Source organism: Canis aureus, chromosome 17 (genome assembly GCF_053574225.1).
Source record: "Canis aureus isolate CA01 chromosome 17, VMU_Caureus_v.1.0, whole genome shotgun sequence".
Classification (NCBI taxonomy): Eukaryota; Metazoa; Chordata; class Mammalia; order Carnivora; family Canidae; genus Canis; species Canis aureus.
In genome coordinates this window covers 11,572,312-11,599,265 of record NC_135627.1, presented here as the reverse complement: position 1 = coordinate 11,599,265, position 26,954 = coordinate 11,572,312, and the positions used below count along the sequence as shown (strand labels likewise).

Below are 26,954 nucleotides of genomic sequence, written 5' to 3'. Positions count from 1 at the left end.
ATGCACCTCCAGAAATCCCCAACTCTACTGCCTCCTAACTGAGCCTGAAGTGCCCTCCCCTATTTCTAAGTCCCACAGTCCTATTGTCTGTTCCATCCACTTGAACTATTTCACTTCTCATTCTATAGATCTTTCATTGCCACAACTAGATGACACAGCCCTCTGTTGATTTATATATCAATATAAAGTTATTTATATATTTTTCCCTATCCCTCTACACCTGTTCCCAGCACAGTGGATAGCATTTGATTGATCCCTCTCTTACTGGTTAAAAAATTTTAAATGCAGCAGACCAAAAACATTAAACAATCTGGGGATAGTATTCAGGAAATTTTCTTTTCAGAATCACAAATGTTCTTAAAGAAAAGGACAAATCCTATCAGTTATCGAAGTGTTTTCAAGTATCTAGGGATGTTTGGCCTTAAGTACATAAAATACCTAACTAGTGGTGGTGTTGTCTAGTTTTCCTCTGGATCCTTCACATCATCTAGACATGGCTAGTGGCCCCCTGCTAGCACCCTGTTCCTCCACTCACATTGTCCTGCCTAGAACAAGTCTCATGGCTTCTTGTGCCTCTGCTTCCTTGCTAGAAACCAGAAGTTATACCATTGCCCCTCTGAGGCTGTGAGAACAAGTGATGAGTGAGAACAAAGAAAATAGTAAGAGTAGGAGGACTCCAGAGCTCCATAAACACATGTGAGCATGGCAGTTATTATTCACATGGGGAAATGCAATACATGCCTTTAGTAGGTAAATACTTTTTGTCTTTTGAAAAGGTGATGTGCAAAGTGTACCTCAAAGCCACAATGCTAAGTCAAAGTTAACAAGAAATGAAGAAAGCATAGGCAGCTGTGCCCACGAGGGACATCTTCTCAGCACTAGCTCCCCATTGCCTGTGAGTTTGGCCCCTCAGAGGCCCATAGGGGTGCCTGGCAAGATTCTTTAAAAAAAAAACTGTCATATACAGTTGAAGCAAATCCATGAGAAGCAGGTGGGGAAAGGCAAAGTAAGAGAGGAGTAGAGTGGGTAAAGGTGATGGATAAGACTCAGCAGTTCTTCTCCTAGATATATACCCAAAAGAATGGATACAGAAAGTAAATTAGAGGTTACCATGTCTGGAGGTAGACAGGAATTAAAATTATTACTTAATGCTTAGAGTTTCTGTTTGGAATGATTAAAAAGTTTTGGATATAGGTAATCATGATGGTTGCACAACACTGATGAATATAATTAAGACCATCAAATGGTACACTTAAAATGGTTAAAATGGGGACCTGAGTGGCTCAGTTGGGTAAGCATCTGACTCTTGATTTTGGCTCAGGTTATGATCTCAGAGTTGTGAGATGGAGCCCTGCATGGGGCTTCTCACTTACCTCAGGGTCTGCTTGGGATTCTCTCTCTCCCTCTCCCTCTGCCCCTTCCCTCCAAGTGGCTAAGATGGAAAATTTTGTATTGTATGTATTTTACCATACTTTTTTAAATGGGCAAAGGATTCAAACTAGACCTTTCTCGAAAGAAGATATGAAATTGGCTAATAATGGCAAAGCTGGGTGGCTCAGTAGTTGAGCATCTGCTTTTGGCTCAGGTCGTGATCCTGGGTCCTGGGATCAAGTCCTGCATTGGGCTCCTTGCAGGGAGTCTGCTTCTCCCTCTGCCTATGTCTCTGCCTTTCTCTGTGTGTCTCTCATGAATAAATAAAATCTTTTTTAAAAAATAAAATAAAATGGGCTAATAAGCACATGAAAAGATACTCAACATCATTAGTCATCAGGGAAATGCAAATCAAAACCAAAATGAGCATGGTGAGAGACCACTTCACACCCACTAGGATGACTGTAATCAAAAAGATCATAACAAGTGTTGGTGGGGATGAGAGTAATTGGAACCTTCATATACTGTTGGTCGGAATATAAATTGACACAGCCACTCCGGAAACAGTTAATAGTTTGTCAGAAGATTAAACAAAGAATTACTTTATGACCCAGCAATTCTACTTTTTCCTAGATAGTACTCAAGAGAAATGAAAACAGATAACCATACAAAAACTTGTATATGAATTTTCATAGCAGAATTTTTCCTAGCAGCCAAAAGGCCAAACAAACCAAATGTTCATTAACTGATAGTAGATTAACTTAATGTGGTATATTCATACAATGGAATATTATTTGGCAATAAAGAAGAAAATACTAATACATGCTACAACATGATGAACCTTGAAACATTGTACTAAGCAAGAAACCAGTCACAAAAGATCACATATTGCAAGATTCCATTTATATGAACGTCCAGAATAAGCAGATCTACAGAGAACAAGATAGATTAGTGGTTGTGTAGACCTGGGAGTAATTGCTAAAGAGTATGAGGTTTCCTTTTAGGATGACAAAAATATTCTAAAATCGATGGCAGTGGTTGCACTATGAATATACTAACATTCATTCAATTGTACACTCAAAATGGGTGTATTATTTTATTTGAGCTTTATGTCAATAAAGCTGTTAGCCAAAAAAATCACAAGCCAAAAAATAATCTCCCCCAAATTATTTCCCACAAATAACAAGATGAAGTTCACTTGTCATTAACTTGTTTTTTTTTTAACTTGTTTTTTTAATTGAAGTATAATTAACATACAGTGTCGTATAAATTTCAGGTGTGCAATAAAATGATTCAACAGTTCTATACATTACTCAGTGCTCAATGAGGTACTTTTTTTTTTTTTTAAGATTTTATTTATTAATGAGAGACACAGAGAGAGAGGCAGAGACATCGGCAGAGGGAGAAGCAGGCTCCCCACAGGGAGCCCAGTGCGGGACTCAATCCTAGAACCCCGGGATCATGCCCTAGGCCAAAGGCAGAGGCTCAACTGCTGAGCCACCCAGGTGTCCTTCATCGACCAACAGTTTGGTCTCTGTGTTCAAGAGTCTGTTTTTGCCTCCTTTTTGTTAATTTGTTTTATTTCTTAAATTCTACATATGAGGGGCACCTGCATGGCTCAGTCGGTGAAGCGTCCAATTCCTGATTTTTGATTTTCCTGATTCCTGATTCCTGATTTTAAGGTCGTGATCTTAGAGTTGTGGGATCAAGCCCTGTGTCGGGCTCCACACTCAGCATGGAGTCAGCTTGTCTCTTTCCCTCTGCTCCTCTCGATCTCTCTCTCTCTCTCTCAAATAAATAAAATCTTGGGACGCCCGGGTGGCTCAGCGATTGAGCATCTAGCTTTGGCTCAGGGCATGATCCCAGATTTCTGGAATTGAGTCCCACATCGGGCTCCTAGCATGGAGCCTACTTCTCCCTCTGCCTGTGACTCTGCCTCTCTTTCTGTGTCTCATGAATAAATAAAATCTTTAAAATAAATAAAGAAAATCTTTTTTAAAAAATTCCACATATGAGTGAAATCATATGTTGTCATTTTAACCAGTTTTTAACATTTTTTGTGGAAATATTCTAATATGATGGTTCAATTTAGGATTTTTCAACTTTATAGTGGTGCAAAGTGATACACATTCAGTAGCAACTGCACTTTGAATTTTGAATTTGGATCTTTTCTGGGCTAGCAATAGGCAGTAAGATCCTCTCTCATGTTGCTGAGCAGCAGCAGGGAGCCACAGCTCCCACCCAGCCACATGATCACAAAGGTAAACAACCAATACACTGACAACTATCTGTACCATACAACCACTCTGGTTTTCACTCTCAGTACAGTGTTCAGTAAATTACATGAGATGTTCAATACTTTATTATGAAATAGGCTTTGTATTAGATGATTTGCCCAGTTGTAAACTAGTGTAAGTGTTCTGAGCATGTAGGCTAGGCTCATATATGACATTTAGTAGGTTAAGTGAATTGAACACAGTTTCCACTTACAGTATTTATTGACTTAAGAGTTTATTGGGACAATGAGTTTATTGTCAATGAATTGATTGGGACATATCCCCATCATAAGCTGAGGAAGATCTGTATATGCAAATGTAAAGAGAATAGTGTCAAGAGTCCCCATGTATTCATGAATCAGCTCCAAAAATTATCAACATTTTAGAGGCACTTTAAGAAATTTTCTTTTTTCTTGGGATGCCTGGGTGGCTCAGCAGATGAGCATCTGCCTTCAGCTCAGGGTGTGATCCTAGAATCCCAGGATCGAGTCCCACATCAGACTCTGCAGGGACTCTGCTTCTCCCTCTGCCTATATGTCTCTGCCTCTCTCTCTCTCTCTCTCTCTGTGACTCTCATGAATAAATTTTTTAAATCTTTAAAATCTTTAAAAAAGATTTAAAAATTTTTTTAAATTTTTATTTATTTATGATAGTCACACAGAGAGAGAGAGAGAGAGAGAGGCAGAGACACAGGCAGAGGGAGAAGCAGGCTCCATGCACCAGGAGCCCAACGTGGGATTCGATCCCGGGTCTCCAGGATCGCGCCCTGGGCCAAAGGCAGGCGCCAAACCGCTGCGCCACCCAGGGATCCCAGATTTAAACTTTTTTTTCTCAAATTGTATTATAAAAATTTTAAACATCACAAAAGTTGAACAATTGTACAGTGAAAAACCTACCTCCTATATTCTCCCATTAATGTTTTACAGAGTAAAACCTTACCCACCTATCTGTCCTTCTATCCATCAGTCAATTCATTTACTTTTTAATTAATTTCAAAATAAGTTGCAGACAACAGCAATAGACTTCCCTTTAAATACTTAAATGTGTATATCATTAACCAGATTTCAAAAATTGTTTACCATTCTCTTTGCTCTTTTGTGGTAAATTTTATATAAAATGAAACACAAACTTTAAGCATACATTCTATAAATTTTGATGAACGTATAGGCCCATATGACTTAAAGTCATTTTTAAGTGTCTTTAAAAAATATTTTTAATTGCTCAGAGATCTTCAGACTAAATTCTTTTCATAGATTTATTGTATCCTAGTATTGTTTCTTGTAGAGTTTTCTCTTTTTGCATTATATCTCTGAGGGGCAGAAATGCCCATTGCATGTTATGAAGTATCTATCCATACACCCTGAGTCTTCTTAGTCCTTTGAATGAAAGCTGATTTGGCATTTCACCATAAACTTGTGTTTTATTTATTTATTTTTTTTAGATTTTATTTATTTATTCATGAGAGTCACAGAGAGAGAGAGGCAGAGACATAGGCAGAGGGAGAAGCAGGCTTCATGCAGGGAGCCTGATGTGGGACTCAATCCCGGGACTCTGAGATCACGCCCTGAGCCAAAGGCAGAGGCTCAACTGCTGAGCCACCCAGGCGTCCCTAAACTTGTGTTTTAATGTACCTTTTATAATTAACACATCAGAGACTTTGCTCTACCCAAATCTACATTTTCAGAATAAACAGAGTGCCTAGAATATAAGAAGTTGTGGGATAAAACAGTGAGTGAAAATTTTTTCACTTTTTTTTTTATGGTGTATTGTATCCATAACAAAATTTACCATCTTAACCATTTTTAAGTGTACTATTAGGTTGTTAATGGTATATTCACGCTGTTGTGCAACCATCCATCCTTGTAACTCTTCATTTTGTAAAACTGAAACCCTAACTCCCCAATCCCTCTCCCCCCAGTATCCGGCTACCACTATTCTACTTTCTGACTGCTCTAAGTACCTCACTGCAGTGGAATCACACAGTATTTGTCTTTTTGTGACTGGCGTATTTCACTTACCCTAATGTCCTCAAGGTTCATCCATATTGAAAAAAATTAAAATTTTTAAAAATAAAAAAAAGGGATGCCTGGGTGGCTCAGTGGTTGAGCATCTACCTTTGGCTCAGGGTGTGATCCCGGGGTCCTGGGATCAAGTCCCACATCGGGCTTCCTGCAGAGAGCCTGCCTCTCTCTCTGCCTGTGTCTCTGCCTCTCTCTGTGTCTCTCATCAATAAATAAATAAAATCTTAAAAGAAAAAAAAAGGAAAAATAAATTAAATAAATAAATAAATAAATAAATAAATAAATAAATAAATAAATAAAATAAAGGTTCATCCATAATGTAGTATATGTCAGAATTTCCTCTCTTTTTAAAGTTGAATAATACTTCGTTGTACATACATAACACATTTTGCTTATCCATTCTTCTGTCAGTGGGCACTTACATTGCTTCCACATTTTAGCAATTGTGAATAATGCTTCTATAAACATAGGTGCACAAATAATCTCTGTAAGACCCTGCACCCAGAAGCGGAATTGCGGGATCATATGGTAATTCTATTTTTAACTTTTTGAGGAACTGCCATGCCATTTTCTATAGCAGCTGTAATTTACATTCCCATCAGCAGAGTACTAGGGTTTCAGTTTATCCACATCCTCACCAACACTTGTTTTTTTTCTGTTTTTTGTTTTTGTTTTTTTATAGTAGCCATCTTAATGGGTGTGAAGTGGTAGCTCAGTGTAGTTGTGATTTGCATTTCCCTAGTGATCAATGATGTTGAGCATCTTTTCATGTGCTTACTGGCCATCAGTATATCTTCTTTGGAGAAATGTTTATTCAAATCCTTTGCCCGTTTTTGAATTGTGTTGGGGTTTTTTGTTTGTTTGTTTTGCCCATTTTTGAATTGTGTTGGGGTTTTTTTGTTGTTTTTTGTTTTGTTTTGAATTGTGTTGTTTATTTTGTTGTTGAGTGTTAGGAGGGAGATCTGTATATATTCTAGATATGAATCCTTTATCAGTTAAATGATTTGCAAATATTTTCTCCCTGTCTGTGGGTTGCCTTCTTTCTCTACTTATAGTCTCTTGATGTACAAATGCTTTTTAATTTTCACGAAGTCCAATTTGTCTATTTTTTTCTTTTGTTACCTGCACCTTTGGTATTACCCATGAATGAAATTTTAAACCAGTTAATTCATGGTATATTCATGGTATATTCATTGTTGTCAGTTTTCTTCTTTCAAAAACAAGCAAACCAAGGTTTCCTTTTCATGTGGAAAAAACACTGGAATAGAAAATTCAACACTATTACCTTCCTAAAGAAACACTACCACGTTGTTGTTAGTTAATGAGGAATTTATTAGCCTTTGTCCAATGGAGTCACTACAACAGTCTCTGGGATTTATATACATTTTTATGAGAAAAATACGGTAACATAGTTTACAAGTGATGACCTATCTTATGTCACAAGCACTTCTTTTTTAAAAACATAAATATATAAAAGAAGTTACATGGAAAACGAGCTCCTCCAATGGAAAAGTCCACTCCAAGTTTTGTATTTTAAACCAAACAACCTCAAAGTTTAAAAAATTTCACATGGATACTGATAGCAAGGCCATCTGCCCAAAGTTTGTTGCACCCCCATGCCTGTGTGACATCATTTTACAAATTAGATAAAATGGAAATCAGATGGGCAAATTCAGAAAAGATAGAATTCACTAGTGTTTTTGAGGATGTAGCATGGCAATTTGCCTTTTGGCATGATGAAATATTAATTGCACATTTTAAAAAAATCACCAAGATTATGCATCTCCCTGGAGTCTAGAAAGTCTTTCATATTTCTTAATTACCAAATCTGGGTTCGGCCGCTCGGCTTTCTCACTGCTCCTGTTGCATCAAGGGCGAGCTTGTGGTTTCCCCTGAAAAGGACTATACATTAACATACAAGGTTTGAGTGGGGGGTGGAAGAAGGGAAAGGTGTTAATTCAGATGTTATGAAACTGTGATAATGCTATTATTTAAGGCACTTATTTGGGTATGTTTATACTTTGTAGTTTTATAAATAAACCCAAGGGGCTCCTCCTGGTTGTCACAATCCTCCTTGAATCTTGTATCCTGTCTGTCTCTTCCTATCCGACAGTAGAATTGATGCCGCTCTAATCCCTGGAAGTTGGGAACTAATGAACTGACTGCTGAGCTGCCGCCACGGAGCTTGGTCCCAAACTATACTGTACTTCACACTCGATTTATTCTCCAGATGGCGAGACTGTGCCGCCCTGCCGCGAGGGACCACCTCTTCCACTGGAGTGTAAAAGTGGACGGATGTTGTTTTCTTTGCAGATTTGATCATTCTGAGCTAGAAACTTGCGAGGATGATTAGTTATTAGCTTTAATGGGTGCCAATTGAACCAACTGCACGCATATTTTCTCCTTTAATTTTGGAGTCTGCAGGTCTTGGCGACGGTTGATTTATCCGCTCTGTTACGTCACCGGAGCATGTCTCTTCCCCAGGTGATAAGAACCAGGTCTCTGAAATCATAGCACGCCTTGGTTCCTGGCCCAGACAGAGTCACATAATACGGTGGCTTATGTAGAAGGACAAGTTTATTAGCCACTGGTCCACTGCACTGAGCAGTCCGTGGCACGAAATATCGATTGAATGTGGGAAGTTTGGTGACACCACTTTTCATTTAGAACAGGGCGGGTGAAGAGTCTGATCCGTGCCAACTTTCTTTGTGACTTCTGCAAAGTTCGCCTCTGGAATCAGACATGCTATAGAACATACTTCAGTAATTAGTCTCTGCAAAGATCTAATGGAACTGTTGAGAAAGGCCTTAATGCCATTATTCTGTTTTTTCCAGGTTGACAGATTTTAGAGGGACAAATTCATCATAGATTAAGAAATGCTTACCAAGGCCGTTCTGTAGTGTTAACACATTTAGAATGCAGTTCCTTCTAAACTTCACTTTGAACAACCTGTCTTGCCATCAGAATATAAGACACTCCTCCCCCTCCCCGCCCCCCAAGAAAGGTCTTTTTTTGAGTGGCCTCTTTTTGCTTTGATTTCCTCTTCCTTCTTTTGCCAGGAAACATTACCTCCCAATAATCTCAGCAGATCATATATAGCCCTTCAGAGAAGGAGTTGTCTGCCAAGCTGTGTCTTATGGATCCCCCGAATGAGATAAAAATTGGAAGGATAGTCAGGGCCAAACAGGAGCCAGAGAGAGAGAGAGAGGGAGAGAGAGAGAGAGAGAGAGGGAGGAAGAGAGAGAAGGGAGTATGGTGATGCAAAGGAGAGAGCTGTGAGAGAGAGAGATTGGTATCAGGGAGAGAGGAAGAAGGGACAGGGAGGGAGAGAGGGAAGGAGGGAGAGATCAGAATGAACAGAATTTCTTTCATTTCACAACTGGGTGGACTGTGGCTCTCTCTAGCTGAGCACCCAGAACTAAACCTAATTGTTCTTAGAAACTGCCTTCCTCTCACCCAACAGATGGCATGGGTGTGTTTGCTAGCACAGTAACATATTTCACCATTAAAGCACTAAAAAGAAAAAAAAATCAACATACTTGTTGGTTGGTGTAAATTCAGTGAAGTTGTTGGATATTTTGGGATACATAGCAGAGGGATGCACACTTAGTTTATGTAAATTGCAACAAGCAGCAGCCTGTTAATAAGGGTGTTGTGTGGCAATATACCTCCAAAGCCATCATCTTTTTTTGGAAAGGTACAGAATGATGAAGTGGAAAGAGCTTGTTTTAATTCTGAGAAAAAAAAAAGCCTAACAAAATGCTGAGTATTCACTATTCATTATTATAACACGAAAAGTACTAATCAGATTATGCCTAAAATTGGAATTAGGTACTTCATTTGCAGCCAATTTCACAAAGGTTGAATTTTACTAAGTAAACCGGAATGTGCTGAAACCATGGCAATCTGACTTTAGATAAAAATCACAAACAGGTTTAGAACATGAGCTTTGAACAAACAGTCCCTTTCTAATCCAAATGAAATAACAAAACAGCTTAGAGGTCAGATTTTGTTTGACACCGACATGAACAATTTAGGAAGTTGACTTTGCCAGGGATCCTATACCTCGAGCACACGGGATGATTAAAGTAGAGCGTATATGATGATTCGAGTAACCCAAGTTTTAAAATGCATTTCAGGCTAAATGATCTAGTTTAGTTCCCTTCCATTTTCTATTTACTTTGTCCCAGGAGACCCTTTGACAAGCCCAACCTGCTATCAAAAGAAATCCTGGAAACTGAAATATTTACAAGTTGGAGCAATCCTGAGTTTGTAGCTTGTGCAGGCTACACAGAGCATAACACATTTTAGGTTCTCGGAGGCCATGGATCTAAATACCTGCACTGCCAGAGCTGAAGGCATTCTCTCCACAGTTCTAGATGTTCTTGGAACCATGATACTGAGCTCACTTCCACCCTTCACCTTCAGGATTTTCCTCTTTAGTGAATGTAACAAGAAGGCATGGTAGAGCAAGCAGATGAGTTTTATAGCTGTGGAATAGCCAACGGCATGATGTGGAATCAAGCCACTGCTGGCCACATCGCCCTTCACTTTAGAAGCTAGTGTGCGCTCTTTCTTGCTTTTGTCTAAGCTTGGCCTAATTATCTGCAGTCAGAGTTCTGTAAATCAGGGCTCCACAGGGCTGTCTTAAACTGGTCTACGTATTCTGTTTCCATCTGACCTGACAACTCTAAGCCACTGTTTCCTCACACTGTTTAACTCAGACCACATTTGGAAGCCTTCCCCGTTTCCACTCGGTCGTAGACCTACATCCGTCTGCTTTAAATCTACTGTCCTGGCTTGTCTTGTTGATTAGACTTAGACCCAATATCGGCTCTAATAATTCTCTTTTTGTCTCCACTTTGGCTTGCTATTTCCCAGATAAGTATTGTTGTTCAAATGGCTGTATATTGTTCAGGCTTTTTTTTTTAAACCACATTCGTCAGCAGTAAGAAGCTTTAAAGTTTTATTAGTATCATAAAAACCCTTCCCAAATGAAACTACTTTTGATAAGTGTTCATTCTGACAATGAGAATTTGTTGAGGGCTTTTGGCAAGTTGAAGGAATTTGTTTTTGAAACTGAAATTGGCAGGAAGTAATGACCGCAAGTGCTTTCTTTCTCTTGACTCCAACCCCCAGCTCCTCAGTGTCCTTTCTCTTCCCACCCCCTACCCCACCTTCAACACCCCAACTCAGAGCCAATAAATAACATGTTTGGTTTCATACAATTTTTCTAGGGATAGTTCATATACTGAAGCAGGCTTTCAACCTTTCAGCTTTTCTTAACTATGGAGCACAGACTGTCAAATCCAAGGGGAAAAAATGTATTTGTCCTCCACTTCATGAAGAGATTTCTTGGTGGTGTTATTATTACCTTCCATCTGAATAAATTGGAGTTTTTTTGTACTATGGAGTGTCATTTTCCTGTGAGCGGCTTAATTGAATGTCAAAATTCAACTCAGTAGCAAAAATATTTTAAGTGACTAAAAAACATGACACATATGGAAAGAGAAAAACAAATCCTTATTTTTTCCCTAATGTGAATATGCTGACAGACGAGACTACCATTATCCACATGTTATGTAGTTCCTTATGTTTATGAAATGAGAAAATGCAGGTAGAGGACTTAGAACCATGCTTAGAGCTTAATAAATGCTCAATAAACGTTACCTAGGGCACCTGGGTGGCTCAGTGGTTGAGCCATCTGCCTTTGGCTCAGATCGTGATCCCACAGTCCTGGATTGAGCCCCGCATCAAGCTCCCCCTGCAGGGAGCCTGCTTCTCCCTCTGCCTATGTCTCTGCCTCTCTCTGTGTGTCTCTCATGAATAAATAAATAAAATCATTTAAAAAAATAAGTAAGTAATGTTACCTATCAGTTATTTTACCTTTGTAGTTGAAAAACAGTGCTAATGGGTGAGAGCACAGAACTATTTGGAAATGCACCAGTATGCATTATGGTTGCTGTCATCTCTGTTATCTTGAATGAAATCTGGAAATCAATCACTTGTCTATCAGATTGGACAACTTATTTCAAATACCATCTATCTGCTGGACAGGAAATGTGTAGATATAGTCTTGGTGCTCAGAATCTGAATCCACATAACATATCCCCTCAATGATAAATAACCTTAGGAGATACATTTTATTGTCACTGACAGAATGACGCTAGGCTGAGGATAGTAGAAACTCTTGAAGACTTTGACCTGGGCCCAACTGAAACGTGTGTGAGAGTCAACTCGGTATCCAGTGGTCTAGCCGAAGAGGACCTGGAGACCCTTCTGCAGTCCCGGGTTCTTCCATCTAGCTTGATGCTGCCCAAGGTGGAAGGTCCTGAAGAAATCCAGTGGGTGAGTAGCTGATGTCCTGCTTTAATTAAAGTCTCAGGAGCAGCTATGAAAGAGTAACAGAAGGGAAGGATGTGGGGGTCACATATTTTGAAAATGTGTACACGGAGCAGAGAGAAAGGGAACTGAGGGAAAGGGGAGGGGAGCCCCAGAGACTGTTCCCTTCACACAAGGAGAGCCTGGCCTTACCCAGAGTGTTCAAAGGAACAACTCTGCTCTTGGGATGATGCTTCTGCTCCCTACTCAAGACTTGCAGTTTGGCCAGAACCGCCTCCTCAGCAGCCTCACATAGCAATCCCTGGAAACAGGCTGGCCTGAGAACTGGATCACTTCTCACAGCCTGCCAGGCCCTAACCTCCACCTGAAAGAGCAGTGAAGTAAATGGCTCTTAGCCAGGTTCATTTGCAGTCTTCATAGACAGCGAAAGCACATTAGCCACGAAGGAAAAAATGAACCTAGAGGAGAGGGAAAGGTCACTCCTGAGGGCAACTAGAGGAAGTAACAGGAAGCTTTTAACTAGTGGTTTTAATTAGCACAGATATTATTTCCTGACCAGCTCTCTAGTCTGTCCTTTTTAAATTGCTGACAGGTGTGTGTGTGTTTCATGACAGACTTTTTGGCCAATAAAAACCTGGCATTTCAAATTACTTAAGAAAACTTTGAAATAGGCCTAATTATACTATGATTGTTTTCACTGTTAAAGTAGGGGGAGGCTAGATTTTATTTAGAGGTTGCTATGATTTTGCAGATCTCTGCCAAATAAAATACCTGCCAGTTGTGCCACTCCAAGCACAAAGCCTGGGACATGTCCGTGGGTATGCAGACGGTGCTTTTGACGCTAGATCTGGGATTATCCCTGAGGCTGTGGCTGCAAATGTAGCCATACACGGAACAGTTGTAATACTGGAGCAAACTACTCACCTTTTTCATGCATGTAGATGCATTGAACCTGTACTTTCCAGCACAGTGGCCGCCTGCCCCATGTGGCCACTGAGTACTTGAAATGTGGCAAGTCCAAATTGAGATGTGCCATAAGTGTGAAATACACATGGGATTTTGAAGCCTTAGTAGCCCCCTCCCCAAAAAAGAATGTAAATTATCTCGGTAATTTTTATATTGATCACATGTTGAAAGTGGTAATATTTCAGATATACTGGGTTGAACAAACATTATTAAAATTAAACTCCCCTGTTTCATTTTACTCTGTTAATGTAGCTACTAAAAAATTTCAAATTACATCTATAGCTGCCACTATTTTTCTGCTGGACAGCTCCATGTTGGGGTCTTCTTGAAGACCCCATGTTCAAGGACCCATATTTACTTTCTAAACTGGAGTTCCTCTCCAGGGTCACCCCTCAGAAGCTAGGAGATACCCGTTACAGTAGGTTACAATCCCTGAGGCCTCTACCCCATTTGAATGTGTCTTAAATTGATTGAAATGGAATCTGAAGCCACTGTTCCCTCTTGGTTTCATGTTAATGCCTGTTTATCACCGTTATTACCCTTCATTTAAGAGGGGAGGACCCAACCCAGCCTTCAGCTACAGCTTCTGTTCGCTGTTTTAAATCCTTGGATAGAAATAGGATTTCTAGTTAACAGAAGTCTTTTGGGCTGTTTATTTTTTCCTCTCCGTTTGTATTTATGTGAAGCATAAAACCCAGAGCCCTGATGCACAACTGAAAGATGGGCTTCCTTGTTTTCTTTTGTGTGAGAATCTCTTGCTGGCCTTTTGTCGCTAGTGTGGGTTCTTGTTTGACTGGCATGGCTTATTGGACTATAACAAGCGTGACTCTGCCTCCTTTGTCGTGGGACAATTCTCCCACAAATCCCGAACAGTGTGCATTCTTCCAACACACTATTGGGTGTGCACTGGAATTGAAAGAATTGCTGAGCCCTGCTACTTCATCTCCTCCCCAATCTCTTTGTGATTTTTTCCCCTTCTTTTCCTTCACCCCCCTCCCCAGCCCCACCACCTCACTGAAATGAACACTTTACCAGGCCGGAAACATTTAATCGTCTCCTTTTGAAAAAATTAATTGAAACTTCTCCACTAGTTACCTTTTGTGTCAGTATTTAATGCAATTTTTTAAGAAAGAAGGGGAGGAGGAGAAGGAGAATGGGCCAGAATATTTCATTTTTAAATGCCCCTGTTGGCTTAAAAACAAAAGGTGGTTAGAGATTTTTTCTAAGAACAGGAAATAGAGTGTAAAGTATTTAACTAGTTTTAAACTTCATGATTTTGTTGTAGGTACAACCTTTATCACAAAGAATGGGGCAAGTACTGTGGCACATTGCTGTTGTTGTTGTTTTAATGAGAAAAAAGTTCCACCGGTGCATCCATAACACCAAAACCCCTAATATTTCACTCCCCATTTTCTAACTTAAATGTGACATAAGTTAGGTTTTATTTTTATTTTCATGGAATATTATACACTTTGTCTCCTTACATCGTAGCCTTCTCTTCTTTCTTGCTGTTTTGCTTGAGTTATTCCTTCCCTTGAAAAGTTACTAAGGAGGTGATGATGGTGGTGTCTGAGGCAGGGAGGGGCAACATGGGAATAATTCTTCATTACTGAAAGCTGTGATTTATTTTAGCCTAATTGTAAAGTTACTGCAAATTGCTCAAAAGCTTTTTAAAGATCCCAGTGATTAGATTTGGGGGGGGGGGTGCTGCATAAGCAAGGAGGGGGCAGCTAAAAGGGGAAATAACACCTCTAATCCTGCTTCTGGTAAATAGGCTGCCAGCTTTTAAAATGAGTTTCCTTTCTATTAGTCAGAATATTATGCTAAGCCTTAAGCATTAGTTTTTTTATGTTGCCATAGCAGCCCTATTCCTGCAGGGTGGTGACCTGCGATGATTACAGTACAAAGCTTATAGGGTCTTGAAACCCCCTTTGAAGATGAAAAGTCTTTGATGGTTTATATTTATGCAAATCTCTTAGATATGATTTACCCAACTGAGACTGAATGGAGAGATGATTAAAATTCCCTTTTCCTTTGATATCCATTAATGGCTGAATATTCCTTAAATTTAAAATGGATATATATGTTTTCATCTTTATTTACAAAAATATCTTTATCATACCTGTGTTGTTTCTTTTTTATCTCCCCACATCTTATTAGATCTAGATAGACATAATAGATTTACAATTTAGAGTGTGGTGGGTTGTGTTTTTTTTTTTTTTTTTCCTTTTGAAAGGGGGGGTGGTGGTGGTGGTGGAGATCTGTGCAAGAGCTTTTGTATGTTTCCAGATGATAGATTTTGGAATTTGGGCTACCCCACTGGCAGCACAGAGCTAGCTGTGAACTGGTCTCATGGAAAAAATTGGCGAGCTTTGGTCTTCAAAGAATTAAACTTCCTTTTTAAGGTCTTCCTAGGTAAGCTAAAAAATTATGAAGAAAAACCTTCAGAACAAAGGATAATGGTGCTATAATGAATAATATGGGTTCCACGTAGAAGGCTGCTGAACAGTTACACTCATGTCAGTGCCTGGTCCAAAACAAAAACAGAATGGCAGGTAGAACAAGACTTCGCTGTTTTGGGGGCCTATCATTTGCATTTAGCTAAGTGAAGGCTAGAGGTCTTAAGTAAATATGTTTTCAAGGAAAGCATTTTGACTCCAGAATCTCTCTTTCCACTTCTAACTCCTAGGCCTCAAACTGTTCCTTTAGGGGAAAAAAAAAAAAAAAAAACAAGCATTATAATGCACTAAATTTACTATTTACTATTTAGTTTGGTGGAAACTTTGTTACCTTTTTATCTTGGTCTTTCCTCCTGGTTTTGTTTTGTTTTGTTTTGTTTTAATTCTTTTTCATGTATGAAATAGACTGGGATATTACTTCCTTAGGCCAAAGACTCAAATACTACCGTGTCTACATTTCAGTGATTGTACATTTTTCCCCCTACTAATTACCAATGACACTTCTGATTTTAGTTTTCAGACAAATTTTCATTCTACTTAAAAGGCCGAAAACTTGAACAACCTATGAATTTAATCCCTTTTGTGGAAACTGCAATGGGTTTGCTCAATTTTAAGGTAAGAGAACATAATGTAACTAATAAGTTAGCTTTATTTATTACCTAAAGAGAACTTTTGTTCTCAATTTTGACATCTACTTAAAATATTTTTCTAGAAAGATTTATAGGCAAAGTAAACCTTGAACACCATTTGTTATCTATAATAATCTAAAACCAGGCTGTGAGCATCTTAGAAAACAAAGAAACTAGCTAAATAGCAAGAAAAGACTTCCCAATCCTAAATATTTAAGTGAAATATTTATATATTCTCACTTTAAATAATCCTATGTAAACACACGCTTTGAATTATATTTATTAATGAATTGTACATGAAAATCTATTTTGTTGTCCTTATGAATTAACTTTCGATTGTTCTTTTGTAACAATTGCCTTTTAGTGGGAAATTTTCTGGCCTCTTTGTAGTAATAGTATCCATAACGTCTAGCATATAAGACTGCTGTTTGTCAGTTAGTATACATCAATAATTTGCAGTATATTAATTCAGTTTGTCACATTAGAACATAAAATATTTCCTGATATGCATTCAGGAAGATCAGCTGAGCCAAGTGTTTTCCAGCATTGTATGGTTGCATTAAATAATTTGCCTTAATGATATCATGGCTAGCTTGTTTTTTTCCCCCCTTTATCACTGATCATTTAAACTGTTTTCCAAAATATGCCTCACATTTCACCTGACTCATGAACATCAATGTTGCACCCCATCTCAGAGGGCAAAAGGGAAGAAATCCCTAAAACCAAAGAAAAGAGATAGTTGAACACTTCCCTAGAGAGATAATATGGGAGTAAATGCTCTGAGAGGAAACTTTGAGACCTACTGGACCATGCAGGAGGGGCAGAGGGCACATGTTTGGGAAGCTGCTTCAAGCCTCATGATGAGCGCATTTACACAACTGATCATAAATTCTTCTAGGCTGCCCCACAATTCTGAGATATAAATAAAGCATGTCCCTTAGATATGACTAGATTCATACGATGATTGAATTCTAAACTCCACCGCCCCGTTTTATTTCATATTGTACCTAGAAGCACTTTCAACCCCTGAAATTAATCAACAGTGTCCACTCCCAATTTTCAGATCTTCCCTACCCACATACATTAGCATGCTGAATCTCCATCTCAGTAGATTGTTACATCTATGACAAATGTTATTAATCTTTATTTTCACATAGAAATATGGAAGTTGCTAATTAATACATCTTGGATGACTTGTTGCATTTTTATTTTCCCCTCTGGAGTTGTAGATTTTTGTACTGTATGTCTTTAATCCTGAGACCATTTACTAAGAAATCCTGATCCTAACACAAATAATCCAATTAATTTGATTTAAAAATTCTTTCCTTCTCTCCTGTGGTTTTATGTTTATTGTTTGAGAGTCTCTTAAAACAAAACAAATTTCAGGAAAAGAGAATCAATTTACAGAACAATCAAAGTGAATTCAAAGTTTTTTTAGAAATTAGATGAACTGTGATTCAAACATTATAACTGTATTCATATATATTTGGAACTAAATATAATCCACTAAGCAAAGCAAATCTATACAGCATAATTATTTTGGACAATATTAAATGCCTTTCAAAAGGGGTAAATTTAGGGCTGCATTTTTAGGACTGCCGGTTTGCTTTCAGCCAAACTGTGTTCAGAGTTGGAATTTTCTGTTACTGAAAATACACCATGCTGCTTCTCTCTATATTGTGCATTTCTATGAGATTTGGTTCTGTCCTGTTCTTTTACAGGCCGTGTGTGAAGAAGCACTAAAGAGTGGACCTCAAGTAGGTCTTTTTCTAGATGCAGTCGTTTTTGGAGGAGAAGACTTTCGAGCCAGCATAGGTATCAAACACATTTCTCTCTTTTTCAGTCTCCGTGTGTGCATGTATCTCTGTGTGTCTATGTATGTGTATGTATGTACTTTTTCTTTGCCCCTTCATGAAAGGACATTTACATGACAATATATATTTGCCAATCATGACAATGGTTTTTCAGCTGAATGGGCAGTACTTTCTGATAATTTAGGGCACCTCAGAACTGTCCTGCTTCCAGAACACCATATTACTACTTCTGTTCATTTATAAAGTAATAAAAAGCCTGTTGCAACCTCAAATGTGTTCAGGAGTATATGACATCTACTTTATTCATTTTGAGTATAATATATGAATAGCCTCTCTGTTGCTTAAATATTTTGTTTTCACATCCATCTGAGAGTTAACTAGGCTTGTAACACAAATTTAACATAATTTCACATTTGCTTTAGATCATTTTCTACAGTAAATGTAATATGCAAATATTATTTTAAATAGATCTTAAGTTCCTCCTAAAACACATTTCAGAACTCCTTATTAAATATTTATTGAGATAGTATGCTCATTTCCACTGATCTTCCCCATCCCTTGGGCACTATGCCTCCGGTCTGGGTACATGTGTACATAGTGACTCTGGGCACACCTAGAAAAGACAGCAAGGCCACAAAGCATGTGCAGAACCACAGTCCCGGTGGCCTAGAAACTGGAGCTCTCCCTGAGCGGAGTGTCACGGTCCAAATGCAAACAGTGACACCCCACACACACCCGCCCTTAGGGTGAAAGAAAAGGAACTTAGTTTAATACCAGTCTTTCTAAGAGACCTTTGTGTTTCCGACAGTTCAGTGGACACTTTCTGCCTCTTTCAAAATGAGTGCCCTTCCGTTTCCCTGAGTTCTTCATCCAAACGCTGAAGCTGCGCTATTTGGCTCAGAACCTTAGTTATGGCAGAGCATTGCAACCCCAGCACGCAAATTTCTGTGCTCAGTGAGAGAAGTTAACCATTTCCTCACACAGCCACTTGGCCACCTTTTGTGGTACTGTCTTTGGACCGATACTTTCCAAGCAACGGCAAAAAGGAAAAAAATATACCAGAAGTAATTTGTGACCTATCAAGTCATTTGTGATTGTATCTCCTGAGATGCAGGAGAATCCTTTTTTTAACACACACAAGTAATGACGCTGAAAGATGCCTTCCAAGATAAAGAGACACATAGGAGATTTAACTCTGCCTCCACATATCCCTCTCTTCATTTATATTAGAGTCATCATTTTGCTGGGGAACAATCCCCAGGACGATGTCTTTACAAACCAAGTTTTTACAACAGATGGCTAGGTTTGGTTTCCGAGTTCATGTCTCTTTTTTCTGTCTACATCCCATTTCAGGTGCAACAAGTAGTAAAGAAACCCAAGATATTCTGTACGCCCGACAAAAGATTATTGTCATAGCGAAAGCCTTTGGTCTACAGGCTATAGATCTGGTGTACATCGACTTTCGAGATGGAGAGGGGCTCCTCAGGCAGTCAAGGGAAGGAGCTGCAATGGGATTTACTGGTATGATTTTTGATGATACCTTAGAAAGCAGGATCTAAATTAGCAAACATTCCAGAAAAGTAGAAATAGAACCAGAAATTAGAGTTTCTAATGTAGCCATATATCTCATATACTTATTCTGCTATTTGAAATGTGAAAAAGCCATCTAGGGCAAGAACCTGCTGAACAAATTGTCATGTTTTCCTTTGTCTGTGCAAGTCGAACAATGAAGCATTCATTTTGTTTCCTCTTTACATTAGTTACCATTTTTTTTCTGTCCTGTCCTCCTAAGTATTTTGTTTTTTGCTGACCCTGGAGGAGGGATGAGGCTATTATAGAAGTGTTTTTTGAATGAACAGCCGTAAGAATTTGGGCTGACGGGTAGAACAAAAATTTCCTTAAACATTCAAAATATTCACTCATTTCTGAAAGAAACTTTGTTGATATCTTCTTTGATTTTTTTTTTTTTTACTCATAACTAGCTTTTTATTCTCCTGCCACTTCAAGCCCCGTATTTCTCTCCCACCTCCTAGTAAGTGTCTATGCACCTGGCGACACCTACGGGCATTGGCTGGCACTAAGGTCAGTGGGTTCCCTACAATCCAGTCCTGGAGCGCTGGCAGATATCTGTTGATTGATGTGTCCGATCACTGAGCATCAGGAGTCCAGGGAGCAACCGAAAATTATGTTTTTGAAACAGAAATCCATTTTTTTCCAAAACCACAATGGGATTCTATACACAAACACATATCTGCAGTTGTGTGCACTCACACTCTTTCTCTCTCTCTCTCTCTCTCTCACACACACACACACACACACACACGCAACCATGGCTAAGCCATAAATTCTTTTATGCTTATTTATTCTTCTGCTACAAGTTCTAAGAATATCATGATCAGAAATGAACTCAAATAATGAGAAAAAGAGACAAGCATCCTTGCTGTCCCTTTTGTAAATATTTTTGAAATGTGTCCAGTTAGGGAGTTCATAAAGTGACCTTACATGTTAAACATATCTTAATGAATGATGCTTTAACTCCAAAAAAAATCAAACAACTGGAGAAACAATTTTAGTGTTATATTAGACTTAAATAATTGTGTTATTTGTTATGTTTTTAATATGAAGAGTTAAAATAAAATGTGATTCCCCTCAAATCTGTTTAATAAATAAATAAGTAAATAAATGTGATCTTGTATAGAGAAATATTTTCCAGTCATCTGAACTATTAATAAATTAATCCTCCCTACATTTAACAGTGACTAAGAAAGAAAGAGTCCCTCTATCCTGGCCTCAAGGTTGCCATTGTCCCCATGGCCTGTTACATCTGCCTCTTTCCAATGACCAGTTAGGACATAGCCCAAATGGAAAAGTTAAGAGAAACACTCCATGAAATCTATCTAATAGACCTCGATGTTATTGGTCTAAAATGTGTGGCATTAGCTGCCAAGCAGCCAGATGTTGCTGTGAAATGGGTACTCATTCAATAAAAATTAAAAAAAATTTTTGAAAACACTGAATTGATGCTAGCCTGTATCACCATCGCTCAGTATAACCTGGGTGTCCTCAGCTACCTCTGGGGTAAATGTTTGCTCCAGAACTTACAAAGGAGTTTGAGAATTTCTCCAAGAAACAGGGCTGAATTAAATTGGTCCCTAATTCAGTCGCAGAAGACACGTTACTTCAAATCAGATTTAGATTTCTAGACTGTGCCCAACTCAGCATGAGGAGCTTATGCGCTTGGCACTATTGTTTCTCAACAACAGGGAGTATTAAATCACACACACACACAAAAAATGGAAGCAGGGGGAGGATGGGGAGACATAGAGGGTATAGTGCCCATTATATATTCAAGTGAATAAGTCAGTAAACTAGGGAGCTATACTTCATAACCAGTTTGCAATTTTTAAAAGGAAGATCTTTGTTGTCCCAATTATATTTCTACATACCAGTAAAAAAGGTAATTAGTCCAATAATAAGATACCAGATTATTTGTAGTATTTTGAAATAAGAAGGGCTTTGAGTATTTTAAACCCACTTGTGATCTGTTTGTCCTAATTGTCATTTAATTGTCATAACTTGGGCTTTGCACAAGCAGAGAGAAAAGCAAGGAAGGAGAAATACACACCCTCTCTGAAGCAGGTGTTTGAAAGTTTTAGAATCTCATGAAAGTATCATGTTACCCACAACACTGATGAGCAACAGTCTATGCCATAAGGATTTTCTCTGCTTTTAAAAATGATACATTTTTAAACGAGTTTTGTAGTTTTTTTTAAAGTTAGCCAGGCATCAAACAGTGCGTTATGGTTTCTCTTCTGCAGTCGTTATTTCACGGGGCCATAGTCCATGTGGATTGATTTGAAATCAATGCATTGGCCATACAAGTGGCTATTCACATTAGGAATTATTTTTATAAAAAGAAACCAAAACTAAATCTTGTAATAAAGCTTCAACAGCTGACTTGGTCATCACAGTTATTGCAGTCCTGCATGCTGAGAAGAAAGATGATAAATATGAAGCACTGTAGGTTTTCTTCTTTTTTGCAGTCTTTTGTAGAAGACAAAAATGACACCATCATACAGTCACCTAAAAGACTTGACAGGTATTGATTTAAAGCACGATATATCAAGTGGTACTGTAAAAAGGATTTCATGGTCATAAATTTTAATGTCTTCCAATTTTGTACCCTCGGTAACTTGCCAATAACAGCACTTCTGTATAAAATATTTGCCTCACTCTCACATGACATTAAAGTGTGATGTTCCATTGTTGGGGTGCACAAGAATCGACAAAAGATAACTTCATACATGGATGTTCATAAATTTCTAAAACTTAACACATATCCTAAAATTAGCCTCACTACTGAAATATGGGTACTTGCAGGCCATCAGTGGTTTCCCAGTATTCCTAAATAGTTTCTGTTTTGCTCCTTAAGTCATAGTATCTGTACCAAGAAGTTCCCGTGAAATATGGCTTTTTACACATCTGTGTAAATTATGTACATAAATTATAAAATTCAGGACTAACAATTAGTACAAAATGACTACCAGAACTGACATCCTTTATTAATAATATTGTAACAGCTATTAGATGACTTAGTATAATTGCAATACCTACCATTGAGAAAAGCTCTCATTTGTCATCACTGATACTATTTGTTCCCTGAAATTATTCCTCAATTTTAATATATGTTGCTGCCAAAGCAAGCATGATTCCTCAAATAATTTAAAGCATCTTTATTTGTATAGGGTTTTAATGTTTTATTAGTATGCTGACATATGCGAATGAAATAGCAAGGTTGAAGGTGTTCTAATTATGCTACTGTAAGAAAAGATACTGCTATATTTATTCACTTAACTCTTTTTCCATGAAATACTAAAAAACTTTTTTTTACATCAAAGGTATAATTTGTACTGGCCAAATGTTAAAACAACTATTTCAAAAGCAAAGCACATTGATATATGGTCAAATATATTTAGGAGAGCAAATTATCATTAAGTGCACATTCATTTTTAAAAAACCAAATATGTCCATAATTTTATCATGTAATAAAATATAATCTCATCATTATTATAACATTAAATTATGTTGTATTTTATTAATGACCTGATTCGATTTTACACTTCCCTGATTGTTAAATTGTTTCTTTTAATGACTGCATGATTTCGTAGAAGCCTGTGAGTCTTATGTTTGTGTAATGTTTTTTCCTCAAGATCCTTAAACTCCAAAAAGAAGCAGAAAGCTTTTCTAAAGCTATTAGCACAGAGATAAGCTTTTCTTCTGGGGTATTTAAATATCTGTATAAGAGGGAAGTATTTAATCTTCATTCTACAAGAAAAAAGGGAAAACCTGATTATGTTTTTGGTTAGAGAAACTTTCAGGCACTTTTTTATTTAAATATTTTGAAATGGAGTAACCTAGAGACCACTGTGTTCAAATCTGCCTTCTGTTTCACTGTACTGAGTAAAATCTTTTCATTGAAATCCAATTTTCTGTTAGTGGTTAGAAATGACACACACTATATTTGTCTAAAAGAAAGAAAATTAAATGTGTTATTGTAAGCCACTATTTTATATTAATATAGTTGTAACATCTGCTCCTGTTAGCTTTATGAAAATCAACAGACCACTTCTAAAAGAAATCATGGTAGGTGGGATAATGGTACAAAATAAGCAAAAGACAACTTATAAAATTTGAAAGAGTTAACATATAATTTTTTTTTACCTTAACTCAAAATAATCACTCTAATTTGCAGATATTGTCCTTTAAAGTTCCAGCCAAAGGATTAGTCAACAAGCTGTCTAGTCAACCCACCTGTAACTAAAAATGAGAGATTATCTGCGCTAAGGTGGCATTTCTGTAGGATCAGAAACACAATTACTTCCATTCTTCTGTGTTTCTTATGTGGTATTATGGAAAAGCATGCCAGATTGCAGTTACTTTCTTTTTAAAAAGTCTAAAATAATTAGTTATTTTACATACAGTTTGTGAGGCATTAGGAGCCTTTTGTGGTTGAGACATTTTGTTTGAACATCTGTTTGTTGTTTCGTGTTTCTGGTGTTATTAATCTTCTTGTAGGTAAGCAGGTGATACACCCTAACCAAATTGCCGTCGTGCAGGAACAGTTTTCTCCTTCCCCTGAAAAAATCAAGTGGGCTGAGGAACTGATCACTGCCTTTAAAGAACATCAACAATTAGGAAAGGTAAATGTTTTGTTAATGCCTCGGGTGAATCTGCTGTTTAAAATACTGTGGGTGGGGGGGATCTAAAATATAGATCCTTTGAGTTGTTTCAAAAATTAATTGGCTTGTGGCGGGGGCAGAGGGGGGGCCGTGCGGGGACAACATTCATCAGGGAGAAATATGCTTCAGGTAAATTTGCCCTTCCATGTTTCTGAATATTTCACTACATGGCCCTCAAGTCTCTCTATAGCTTCTTCTTTTTATAAACTATATTGGCAGCCTTTGAGAAAATAGAAGTCTGTAGTTTTACTCTATAGACTCTGATGCAGCATTCACATGAAAATAATTTTAGATCAAAGTAAGAGCAAGTTGTAATGAAATAAATGCAGTTTGATCAAATGGTTCTTGTGGAGAGAGGATATAAATTTTCGAGTTATTTTAATTTGAGGGCAAAAATGTACAAAAAGCTCCTCCGGTTTAGTCATTTAAGAGTGGGAGGCTGTGTATGTGTTTGTACCAATTTCTGGACCTGAGATTTGGATAGAATGGAGAGCAAATTAACACTGGAGTATGGTTGTTCCTAATTTAGTGCATCATTGAGCCTCGCGTTTCCTGCTCTGTGGGTTTCTGCTATGTAAATATTGCAGTGGTGATGCGCAATCTGTCTCCACTTTGTGCCAGTAACACTTAAATTAGGTGTCGCCTGAAGGAAGATTTTATGCTAGTTGCAGCATTGTCAGTTAATTATCTTAAAGGTTATTTGCAGTAATACCGTTTGCCTCTTTGTAAGAGAATGGGGAGAAAGTTGCATTTATAAATCTATCCTAGAGGTACTATCTGAACTCAGCCTTGTTACCTACATAAGGAGTGAAGTTTTAAAACCTGTGATGCAAAAGTACTTGGGGGGGAAAGAATGCTGAAATATTACCAAGGTTGTAAATGCTAAACAGCCCCTTACAAAAAAAAAAAAAAAAAAGACAAAACTGACTTCAGTGGTGAACTGGTGACATCAATGTGAGAAGTATCACTTGCACTTTTCACTGGCAGTAAAAACACCTAAAAATCCCAGGACTTGGGAACATGGGTAGCAATATTAAGTGGGTCACCCCCTCCCTCCCATTACGAATACCTGCCTTCAGCTTTGACCTTGCTCATCCTCACACACTCAGAGGTTCATCTTTGCACAAACTTGCACTTCAAATCAAAAGACAAAATATGTGACATTGGAAACATCCCATTTGGACTTACGCCAATTTCAGCATAAATACCATTACTTCATTTCAAATCAGGAGTGGGCTACTGGAAAAACACTGCAGTTTATAGAAATATATTTTGAAATTGACATTGTATTTTAATGTCCATTTCTGTATCCTGACTCCAAAACCCAGCTCCTCCATGAATGCACATAAATATTTGCCTAGAGAGAAGAGCCATGTACCTTTTCTTTAAAAAAAAAAAAAATTATTTATTTATTCATGAGAGACATAGGCAGAGGGAGAAGCAAGCTCCCTGCAGGGAGCCCAATGCGGGGTTTCGATCCCTGGACCCCGGGATCACGACCTGAGCCAAAGGCAAATGATCAACCACTGAGCCCCCCAAGCATCCCACCATGTACCTTTTCATTCTATATATGCAAATAATTCCATCCACTCCCCTGTCCCACCTGTGCACACACTCACTAAATGTTCTCCACCTCTCTGTGTGTACCTTATAGTCAGCTGATAAATACTTCTGACTGAAATAAACTGAGGCAGGATATGGGCCATCAAAATGGCAGACCAAGCAGAGTTCCACTCTGGACCAGCACTGCCTCCATTAACCATCTACACTGGGTTTCACATTGAATAACAGTTTAAAGGATGCCACTTAGCATTATAAGCAGCCAGGAGCATGGAAAAGGTTACCCTAAATTTCGGGAAGCCAGTGAACAAAATTCAAATTGGAAACACACTCTTTTGTTGGCATTTATGTTCTCGAGTGAACGAAAAAAAACCACACTTTTCCTTGTATCTTAAAAGTGTTCCCAAACAAAATTGTTCCAAAGTGTCTTTACCTTTTGATGATGGCAACTTAAATGTTAAATTCTGAACTGGCTTTTTTTTTTTCCATAAGAAATGCTCTCTTGTTGGGGCATAAGCATTCATAACAGTGTAGCAGGACAGCTTTTCTTAACACAGAACCACAGAAATTAGAGCAGAAGGGAGACTCACTATTAGGTCATTTCCTCCCTGCCCCATTGGTGTAGGTTTGTTTCCTACAGCAAATTCTCCTGGTGCTTTGTCCAGCAAGGTTTAAATGAGTCAAGTAATGGGGCTTCCAGTGGGGACATATGGTTATTTTATCCAGTTCACATGTTTCTTTCACTTTGCCTATAAATTGGCTGGTCACAAAAATTGGGTCTGCAGGTAGGTGACTCTGGGTCTTGAAGGGTCTTGGGGTTTAAATAATGTGGCATTCTGTTTGTAAAGATTTAGTATAAATAGGTTGTTCAATTGTAGAAAGTATTGCTTCCAACAAACATCTAATCTGTTTTATTTCCAATGTGAATCGTGATGAAAACATACACCCTCAGATACTTTATCCAAAGCACAGGTGAATTTGTCAGTGATGGGAAACTGATAGTTTGTGGCCTAGTGAGATGGTTACAAATTTCCAAAAGACCTTTTTCCCCCCTCAGATGAAAATTTCGTTCAAGTAATGTTTTTAAAGGAATGACCCAAGAAGGCAAAATTACATATTTTTGCTTTTCTCTGCTTCTGCTCCCATCTTAAATTATATTCTGCCCTAAAACCAGGGGTATAGCTAAAGTTCACAGGTAATGCTGGGTCCTTTGTATTTTCTATAGTGATAATAATAATTATCATTATACAACAATAATAATTATTATCAATAATAAA

The 26,954-nt window shown here is 38.0% G+C and overlaps 1 protein-coding gene and 1 long non-coding RNA gene across 11 annotated transcripts in view; one reads left to right on the top strand and one right to left on the bottom strand.

Moving 5' to 3' along the window:
- The window catches only part of CLYBL (citramalyl-CoA lyase), a 301,132-nt gene that overhangs the window by 215,214 nt on the left and 58,964 nt on the right, over positions 1 to 26,954 (top strand). For all 9 annotated transcript variants that reach the window (XR_013355530.1, XM_077855081.1, XM_077855080.1 and 6 more), the window contains exons 3-7: positions 11,828 to 12,016; positions 15,949 to 16,050; positions 17,786 to 17,879; positions 19,232 to 19,399; positions 23,954 to 24,078. Coding sequence is in view for 8 of the 9 variants with exons in the window: in XM_077855081.1 (XP_077711207.1) it covers positions 11,828 to 12,016; positions 15,949 to 16,050; positions 17,786 to 17,879; positions 19,232 to 19,399; positions 23,954 to 24,078 (678 nt within the window). In the remaining variant the exon portion in view is untranslated. The remainder of the gene's footprint in view (positions 1 to 11,827; positions 12,017 to 15,948; positions 16,051 to 17,785; positions 17,880 to 19,231; positions 19,400 to 23,953; positions 24,079 to 26,954) is intronic.
- Positions 9,367 to 26,954, bottom strand: part of LOC144287778 (uncharacterized) — a 90,696-nt gene continuing 73,108 nt past the window's right edge. For both annotated transcript variants that reach the window (XR_013355535.1, XR_013355534.1), the window contains one exon: positions 9,367 to 12,059. This is a non-coding gene — a long non-coding RNA (uncharacterized LOC144287778). The remainder of the gene's footprint in view (positions 12,060 to 26,954) is intronic.